Consider the following 10040-nt stretch of genomic DNA (forward strand, 5'->3'; position numbering starts at 1 on the left):
GAATCCTGTCTTTCTATAAGCTCCATGCCTGGGCTGGTCTCTTCATCCACGCTTCATACTGTGGCTAAGGAGAGAGCAGGGAATGAGCTGGGATGACTTTGGAGACAACAGAATTACATGTGCAGATACTTGAATCTAGGAGGATTACTCAGTCCACAGGACCTTCTTTTCCTGCTTTAATTCACTTTCCTCTTTACAGAAATAGTTTCATGCTATGTAAAATGAAATCAGTAAATGGGAAACCAGTTGGTTTTCAGAAACCACAAAATTGTATTTCCTATCCCCTGAAATCTTGCAGTACTTACTGTAATTATGTAATGTCACCCAACAAACCAAGATTTTAATTAACTTTCTTTGTAAGAAAAAGATGGCTCATTTTTAATGAAATATTTGATTTATGGCCCTAGTGCTTGAAAACAGAACTTAGCTGGGATTTTTACTAAGTTGATTTTTTTGGTAGAAAATCAAATTAAAACAAACCTGGCAATTTTCCTTCATTATTTTGCTGTGTGTAACATTTTATAGAAGGCAGGATGACTTTGCTATCACACAAAAATGTAATTAATTACGTATTAATGTTTAAAAATGTATTCACTTAAGTAAAACAAGGATGTTTGCAAAATTACAAACAGTATGTAGCTTACCTTGAAGTGAAGACTCTCCTTTATGATGATTTTCCGAAGTCTGATAATGGAATCAGATTCTTCTGTGGCATTCACAAAGTGGTAATCCTGGATTGCTGGGAAGCCTCGCTTGTTCAACAGCTCCCTAGTAATTTTGCTCATGCAGGACTTACGCTGCATTTCATCACAAACATCCAAATGAGTGCCAACAAGAATGACAGGGGATGTTGAAGCTCGAGCCTGTAAGTGAGATCCATACTGTTGATTAACTCAATAGTGAATGTTGACTTTAGTGTTTTATATTCACATAAAATGTGAGCAATTCAGTCAAACATTCAGAGAGCAGTCTATTTCAAAACAGAAATATTAAAAAATCAGCTTCTTCTAAAAGGAAGCAGTGTACATCTGGATTTCATTCTTTGCAGATTAACAGTATTGGCAGTAAAGTAGAGGGACATTTTTCATTAAGAACATCCAACAAAACTGAAAAACCAAAAGAAATGATACTTTGCTAGCTGTCATTGGAACAGTGCAGTGAAACATCAGCAAGTACTGCATAGGAAAGGAGATAGGAAAGGAGGAAAGGAGAACACATCAGAAATTATTTTCATCAACACTAAACTGATTGCAACCCTGTGTCCTGTATCACTGCCCAAGGTGGGAAGAGTGAAAAAGACAAGTTTCATTAACACGATCAGTAAACAAACTCTTCATGTGAGTCTGTCACCCAGTCAAGGCTAACCATCCTACAAAAAGAAAAGATGCTTGTTCACCATGGAAAGACTCCATAAATGGACACAAACACTTAGAAAAAATGAAAAGTATACAGGCAGATTCTCAGGTCAACTCCCAACCATACTTCTGGAATAATTTCTATTAACAATAGGATATTAAGCATACACTTAATAGCACGATTTCAAACCTGTATCTAGTCAGTTTTAAATTAATCTAGTTCTGATTTCCCCAAAATTTACACTGGTGTAAAAGAAAAATGCAAATTTAACTCATCATTTCTTTAATACTACTTTTTTATTTTTATCAGTCAATTCAAAATATTGCCAGAACATACACGCCATTCTTTTGCACATCACTTTGTACAATTTTAAGTCCAAAATGGTGCTAATAATTTCTTTTTATGTCTAAAAATACTTTCATATCCAATACATGATGTATTTCAGCTCTTGATTAATATTATTACTAATCTTATTTTCTGAAGAACTTTTTTTTTCTTCTTCCCCTATATAAATATTTGTGGTTAATTTGCTGTTGACCTACAGCTCCCTGGAAAGGAGAATTCCATTCTGTATGTCTTACCTTGATGTTAAAAAGCCATGGCTTCATAGCATCCACCTCTGCTTGTCCCTTGCTGAGATCATAAACAGCAAGATATAAAGCCCTCTGGGTCATAAAATGAGGATGGGTACTGTAGAACTCTTCTTGTCCTAATGATCAAAAATTTCCATTGTTTAGTACTTCCTTGACTGAACATCTTCAGATCACAAAAAGGCAGAGGAACACTTGTCTTCAGACCAGAAATTCACTACTGAACCTAATGTCTGCAGAAATTTATCTAAATTGACAGGAAATCATAATAACTATGAATTTTAGGAAGGCACTCTGTGGTAGGTCACTGGCTGAAGTGTAACGTTAAAACACATCCGCTGGTTTTAAATCAAGAAGTGTAAGGTTTAACTGGATAAACATGGGTGCTGCGAAGACAATTAAAAGGTCAGGATTCTTTTAAAACTCCAATACTGAATTTCTCCCTCACTCCTCCCCCTCCTTCTACCTTCTTCCTTCCCTTTCTCCGACACCTTCAGCAACTTCAAAATAAGTTCACCTAATGAAGCACTTAAAATCACAACTAAAGATGGAAACCCAGCTTAAATATCACTGGTCTGTGCTTAAGCATTGTGACAGATTATATTTAAATGATGATAGACCACTGTTTAAAAATAACTCTTCTATAGCCTAAAATAGCCCTGGATTTTAGAAGTGCTTCTGTAGTCCCCCAAACTTAGGAAGTTTTCCAGAAACACAAGGTTCAAAGACTTGTCCTAAGTGCTTTGTTGTCTGTGACCTTACAAACCTGTGACACTGCAGAGCCTAGAGAGACCCAGATTATAAAAGAGAGAAACAGAGTTCAATTAAAGATTCTTCTGGTGATTACAAGCTGTTTCTTACTACTCTGAAATGATTGTTTTGAAGTATTATAGTCGAAATGAGTCGTCAAACCACATTTAATGATGAGAAATTCCTGAGGCTTTATATTAAATCTGAGGGATTAGCTGCTAGTTTACAGAATTCACTAATTTTTAAGTGGTCACTGGACTTTGGGTGTACCTTTGTGTGATTCTAGTCCCCAGTTCGAATTACCACAGGCTGACTCTAAGAATAAGTAATGAATTAAAAAGTTAGAAAAGACAATAGTAAAGGAAAATAAACTCAGGAAATACCTCCAAAGTCCCACACATTTAATATAAGCTCTTTCTTCATTTTGCCTTTCCCTTGAATGATCCAGTCTTTTACATCAATGCCTATTGTAGCTTTTGGAGAGCCCAATTCTGTCCGTTTGCTTTTCATTAGTTGTTGTAGCAGGGTAGTTTTCCCACTGCCAGTGTTCCCAACAATCATGAGCTTCATTCTGTTATAAGGTACAGCCTTCTTCAGTCGTTGTTGAAGAAATCTGGTAGAAAAAAGTTTGCAAAACTCACAGAAGAGTAAAATAGAGAGAAATACCAATAGAACTCAAGAACAAGGAAACATCTAGAACCATACCATTTTCTTCAAATTTTCAGTATCTGTTTGATACTACTGTTCTTTTAACTCTTTACTCTAATTTCTGATTTGATAGGTGAAGTTTAATTAAGAATATGTCTTTTTTTTTTTTTTTGTTCTGTTTTATAATTATCCTAAAATTGTGCTCTGTGCACAATTCTCTGGGGAACAATAAACATATTACAAACAATTGGTAAGCACCATTTATTGCACAGTTTATAGAAGCATCGAATTCAAGAGGTAATATTAGTATGGTCTAAACCACTCCAGTATATGTGTTTGTGTTGATATGATAACCTTCCATAGAGCAGCATGCTGGATTTCATATGACAAACCAGCATGTCTTTTCAAAACAGTATGTTATTTTCTTAATGCTTACTGCAAATCCCAAGAAAGCAAACCAGGAATATTCAAGAACAATAGGGCAACAAACCTGATAATGTCTCTGGCTTTGCATCCCACATGCTTGAAGTCTAAATTAAGATGGAGTCCTTCCAAAGGAAGATCCCAGACTTTGGACAGTCTTCCCATTTCATCAGGAAAGAATCTCAAATCAGGATTGTAACTTACATCCAGAGAAGTCAAGTTCTCTAGGAAGCCAATCTGAGGAGGAATCTAAATAAAACAACATTTAGTGGGCAACTAAATGTAAAAAAAATAATGAACATGAATACATTAAATAATTAACAAAACTAGGTATTAATTTTACTGCTGTAGTTCTTTTTTTTTAATAAACAGGCCTAATATCCCACACTAAGAGAGAATAGACCTTATAAGTAATTCATCATACAAGCTGATTATTTGACACATTCCAGGCAGAAAAGCTGAATACAATATAGTGATTTTCATTCACAGAAAGTACTATTTGAACTTACATACCATTTCACTAATAACAATGTACAGTGGTATGAGAGGTGACATGAAAACCAAATGAACATTGAAAAATTGCATTCAACTGAAAAGCAATTAAATTTTCTCTAGGTAGAATCTTCCACTTTACCTCCTTTAACTTGTTGTGGGAGAGGTGTAGCTTTTCTAGCCTAGACCATGCACATGCCTTTTCACTCAAGTCCAAGACGTCTATTTGATTATGATTAAATAACAGCTCCCTTAAATTTAGTGATTTCCAGTGCATTGGTCCAGGCAGGCTTAGGATCTTGTTTTGGCTTAAATCTACTGATCGCAAACTAAAAACATGAAAATAAAACAGAGAGAAGTTAGCAAATGAAAAAATAAAACCCAGATTAGCTGGAACCAAAATTGTTTTAATTTTTAATAAACAAGTGGATTAGCTATCAGAAGAGATGGTTTTCTGACTGAAATCCAAATAGAAGTAGATATGTTTGCAAATACATGTATGTGCAGAAATTACATAGTTCACCTACACCTATTGGACAAATACACTGTTCATGTTACCATGAAACACGAAGCACACAAAAATGCATGCAACACCTTATTGATTTGTCTGAGTTGGAGATGTAGAACCTGAAAACTGCACTTTTTTCAGCACATCCATTAAATCTGCTGCTGTGAATGTTAGCATGCTGAAATTGTGCAGTACCACATTAATAATAACATGCTCTAAGCAAATTTCATTAATGTAAGTTCCCAAATCTTAGATCTGCCCTCTCTATGGTGCCATCAGCACTCACATCTCCCCACACCTATTGGATCATCCCTTCCAAGCACTCCTTCCACAATCTCATTCTACTGATCTGTTAAGGTCAGCAACTTCTATAAAAAAAGCAGAAGTCCAATTTTCAGATGAGTAATGCTTTGAAGGTATAGCAAAATAAATGTCACATGCATCTTTATCACAATTCCTTCTAGAGGAAGTGTTTTCCTTTGAGAATAAAAATCTCATGTTATTTGGGAAGTGAAAAACTAATCTCAGTAGCCTTGTGCAAATGTCTGCAGAACTCAAAAAGGAAAAATTACCAATATCTTTTCATTGTTGGTTCCAAGGAAATATGAGATTAATTCTAATATTCTCAGCAAGAATTGTCAGCTTCAGCTGTCAAGGAATATATTTGCAACAACAGTGATTTGAATCTGAGGAACAGAATTTCTCAGAATCATGAAGAAAATGACTAATTTGTCTTCAGTTTAAAAGCTACCAAGTTCTCGATTTAACCAGTTAGTGAGGATTCCCTGAAAACCAGTTAAACATGCAGAATTTTCTGCTTAACAACATTTTTGTCATCAGATCTTCTTTATCAAGAACTTAACGTCAATAAATAGAAGAATAACTTACTGTGGTAGAAGAAGAATTGCTTCTGGAACATTAGTAAAGCAATTTTGGGATAATTTTAAACTTGTTATGCTGGATGACAAGTCAGGTATTTTTTCTAGAGCAGAAAAAGAGGTTAATCCTATTACTTTTAAGAATGGTTAAATTATTTTTAAGACTGGAGTTTAGACAGACTAAAAGGTCAGTCTATCATTTTCATACAAAGCTATCACCTACCAGAGTTCAAATCTTTTTTTTTAAAGCTTATTTAAAACTAAACTCCCCAAATTAATTAATATATTGGCTTTTAACAAACTCTACATTGTTATCCTTCATCTCCTAGTGGCATTAAACACCAAAATAATCTTACTTACACTTTACTGTATTGCAAGCATACAAGACAGTCTCATGTGATCCAGGATTTGTTGGGTCTTATTCACCCATTCATTCTTATTCATTCTTAAAAAAATGCATCTAATGGTTCAGCTGTGTTTAATGCAATTCTAAGAGTTACCTTCTGAAATAAGGTGACAATAATTTCAAAATGGAAGGTTTTATGTCTTGAAGAAAGAATAAATTCTAACAGTAACTTATAAACTCTCACAGTATCACTGAAAATCTAATTTGTATAATTTGTAATTTGCATAGCTAAAGTGGTTTTACACCTTTGCATAAAATATGCTAAACACTGACACACACTCTGGATGGACTCAATTCAGTTCCTTAGCACTGGGTTCTAGTGAAGGGGATCTGCCCGGTGCTACCTGAGCTGTCTGCACAAGGTTGAAAGATAAAACACAGGAGCTATGAAGTCCTGCTTTTTCTGGACCAGAACCTGTAAGCCAAGGGGGATGATTCAGGGCATCTCAAATGACACCTGCATGCAGGCAACTGGAACACACATTCTCTCTTATTCTGGAGATAATGCCAGATATTATGTGGTAAATACTTAATCATAGAATCATTTAGGTTGGAAAAGATCTCTAGTACCAATGTGCCCAACCGTTAATCCTGCACTGCCAAGTCCACCACTAAAGGCCTAAAGGCCACATTCACATGTCTTTTAAATACCTTCCAGAGATGGTGACAACCACTTCTCTGTGCACCCTGTTCCAGGGCTTGACAACCCTTTCAGGGAAGAAATTGTTCTCAATTTCCCATCTTGTCCTATTGCCTGTTCCTTGGGAGAAGACATTGACCCCCACATGGCTACAGCCTCCTTTCAGGCAGTTGTAGAGACCGGTAAGGTCTCCCCTGAGCCTCCTTTTCTCCAGGCTGAACACCCCCAGCTCCCGCAGCTGCTCCTCATCAGACTTGTGCTCCAGACCCTTCCCCAGCTCCACTGCCCTTCTCTGGACATGCTCCAGCACCTCAACGTCTTTCTTGAAGTGAGAGGCCCAGAACTGAACACAGGATTTGAGGGTGTTGCCTCACCAGTGTCGAGTACAGGGGGACGGACAATCACTGCCCTGGTCCTGCTGGCCACACTATTGTTGGTACAGGCCAGGATTCATCTCTGTATTACAGTACAGTATTAAACCTATATTAGTACTAGATTTGCAATCTGAACGATTTCCTCTGCCTTGAACTTTCCTCAATAGTGCATACAATCTCAAGTACACTCATCCATTTTTACAGCATCCACTCCAAATGTAAAAACAAGATGGGTTAGCTGAGTCAGATCAGACGACTGGAAGCATACTCGATGCTTCAGTGATCAAAAGGTAATGCTTAGGAAACTGTATAAACAAGGACAAGTACATGTGGTATTACTCTTTTCTGTTCTCCCAAGACTCCAAATGCTGGTGGCAGAGGAACTTTGTGACTTGGAATAGTTTCTAGAAGGTGAATCCTATTTTCACAGGTACTTACCAAGGACATTCATCCTGGCATTGAATTGCTCCAGTTTTGTACAGCCCACGAACACATTCTCAGCAAGGGATGAAATACTGTTCTTACTAATGTTTAAAATTTTCAGGTCTTTCAAGCACAGGGGTGAACATAAGCATGAAATTTTGTTTCTATGATAACAACAAGAAAAAAGACAATCCATGTTTTACTTAGAAACTATTAGGTAAAAGGTGAAAGTAGTGTTGATCTCACAATGTCATCGTTACACCAGTAAAACAAAAAGAAGACTTTATCTACATAAAGACTGACCAGTCAGCAAAAACACTAGTACGTGTGGCAACATGGAATAACAGGACTGATATTAGAATCAGCTTAATTAATTTGGAGACCAAGTGTCAAAATGTATTGTAAGGTTTAGTTTTCTGATTACATACTGGAGATCAATCCCACACAAAGAGGATTGTTCCATTGATGAGATGTTCTGTGTACTAAAAATATGTGTTTGCAATATTGTAATTACAGAATTACTAACAACCTAAAAAAACCTTTAAAAAAGGATTCCCTATATGGAATGGAATTCAGGATGAGTATATAATTTTACACAATGTATTTGGGGGAATAATAATATTATTATTATATAATAATATTATATATTATACATGCAATATATTTTTATAATATTATGTAATATAATATTATATAAATATAAAATAGAAATAGGAAGAGAAAGATCCCAAAAACGCAGAGATAAAAGATCCATCCACTGTTTTGCCAGGGTAGTATTACTAACAAAGTTCACCATCTTATTTAGCATGAGCTGTAGGAAATGAATGAGACAGTCTCTGCAGTTTACAGAGCTATCACCAATTGCATTTTTAAGAATTCCACATAGGTATGAATTACCTCACTAAGAAATATGATAGTAAGTGCTGGCAAACAAAAAGCTACATGTTTTCTCTGGTTTTGTAATTTAAAACATATCCATACCAATACCTAAAATTACATTAATACTACTTCCAGAAAAGCTTTTGTGCATATGAAATACAGTTGAAACTGTATTGTGTATACAGAAAACCTAGTTGAATATGTCAGACTACACAGCCCTGTGGACTAATAGTATGGTAGCAGAAAGATACTGAACTACAACATATTTAGCACATTACTGGAAGAGCAAAGCTATTAGATTCTATCAAGGTCCAAAGACATTCTCATGTCTTGTACTTTGCAATACAACAATGAAAATTGTAGCAATTTACACAGTTGGAAGACAGTGTCAGTGTTTCACTGGTGACTAAACAATCCTTTCCATGCTATACGAGTCATCATTCTGCATCACAAATCTATTATTTCCTGTTATGTTTGTTATGCTACAGCCCATTTTCTCATGCTACTCACCCTTCCAGCAAGAGCTGTTCCAGATTTTCAGCAACACTTGTAAGAAATTCAGGAGTGCACACCAGCTGATTGTATGAAAGGTTAAGCTGCTTTAGAGTTGGACATCTCAGGTGTGGATCCAAAGCAAAGGAAGGTCCAATGTCATTTCGAGAGATATCAAGATTTGCAATACAATTCATTTTCAGTAAGTAAGATGGGAAAGAAGTAAATCGGTTACTGTGCAAATCCAAGTAAGTCAAGCATTTCAAGTTCTGAAAGAAAAGGATAATTCATTTTTAAGAACTTAAAAGAAAATACGAATTTATATGTTTATAATTGAGTTATATTTTTATACAAATTATTAATTTATTTATATTTAACTCACATGGAAAAATAGCAGAAAATAGCAATCATACCAATGTAACCTACAATATTTCTATGACAAAATAAAGTATAGGGCATTATTCAAAAATAATTAGCTACATTTCATAAAATTTAAGATATTAATTGCCTGCAGTTCTCAGTTCCATTTCCATTATTATGCTACTTAATATCACACATCTTAAAGCAGTTCTCTGCACTAAATAACTTAAAACAATTCCATGAAAATACTTTTTATTTCTAATGAACATGAATGCTGAATGAAAGTTGAGTAAATATATGAAGCATGCAAAAATGTACAGCCATATTCTTGAATAATATTGCTATGGATACATTATTACAATACATATGGACTACATTATTAGAGACCAACAATTTATTTTAACTAATTTCAACTTGTATTACAGAAAATTATGCAGAATTACTTCACACAGTTGTTCTGGAATGTTTGTAAGAGCATTTTGGTGGAGCTCCAGTTTCTCAAGGTGTTCCAGATGACTAGTTAGGCAGCTATTCTGGCTGATGGCATCAATGTTCTCCAGCTCATTTGATGAAAGATCTAGTGATTTAATATATTCTTTCTCTGAGATCAATGATGAAAGACTGTCTGATGGTCTTATATGTGATGACAATTTTGAGACGCCTTCTATGAAAACAAAAATGTGAAAATACCATGATTTCATTTATCATTTATGTAAAATTTCAATCAATCATCTTGGGATTTAAAGATGCAGAAGAGAGTGAATGTTTGCATATTGGTTAAGATCCAAATCCATGAAGAATTCTATTAAGACACAGAAATT

The 10040-nt window shown here is 35.2% G+C and overlaps 1 protein-coding gene across 1 annotated transcript in view; it reads right to left on the minus strand.

The window, feature by feature from the left end:
- The window catches only part of LRRK2 (leucine rich repeat kinase 2), a 64416-nt gene that overhangs the window by 22574 nt on the left and 31802 nt on the right, over positions 1-10040 (minus strand). Inside the window, 9 exon segments of the mRNA XM_017745925.1 lie at positions 645-863; positions 1938-2065; positions 3080-3309; positions 3835-4016; positions 4402-4588; positions 5656-5749; positions 7504-7652; positions 8878-9128; positions 9663-9883. Coding sequence (XP_017601414.1) covers positions 645-863; positions 1938-2065; positions 3080-3309; positions 3835-4016; positions 4402-4588; positions 5656-5749; positions 7504-7652; positions 8878-9128; positions 9663-9883 — 1661 coding nt within the window.

Source organism: Corvus brachyrhynchos, unplaced genomic scaffold (genome assembly GCF_000691975.1).
Source record: "Corvus brachyrhynchos isolate BGI_N302 unplaced genomic scaffold, ASM69197v1 scaffold239, whole genome shotgun sequence".
Classification (NCBI taxonomy): domain Eukaryota; kingdom Metazoa; phylum Chordata; class Aves; order Passeriformes; family Corvidae; genus Corvus; species Corvus brachyrhynchos.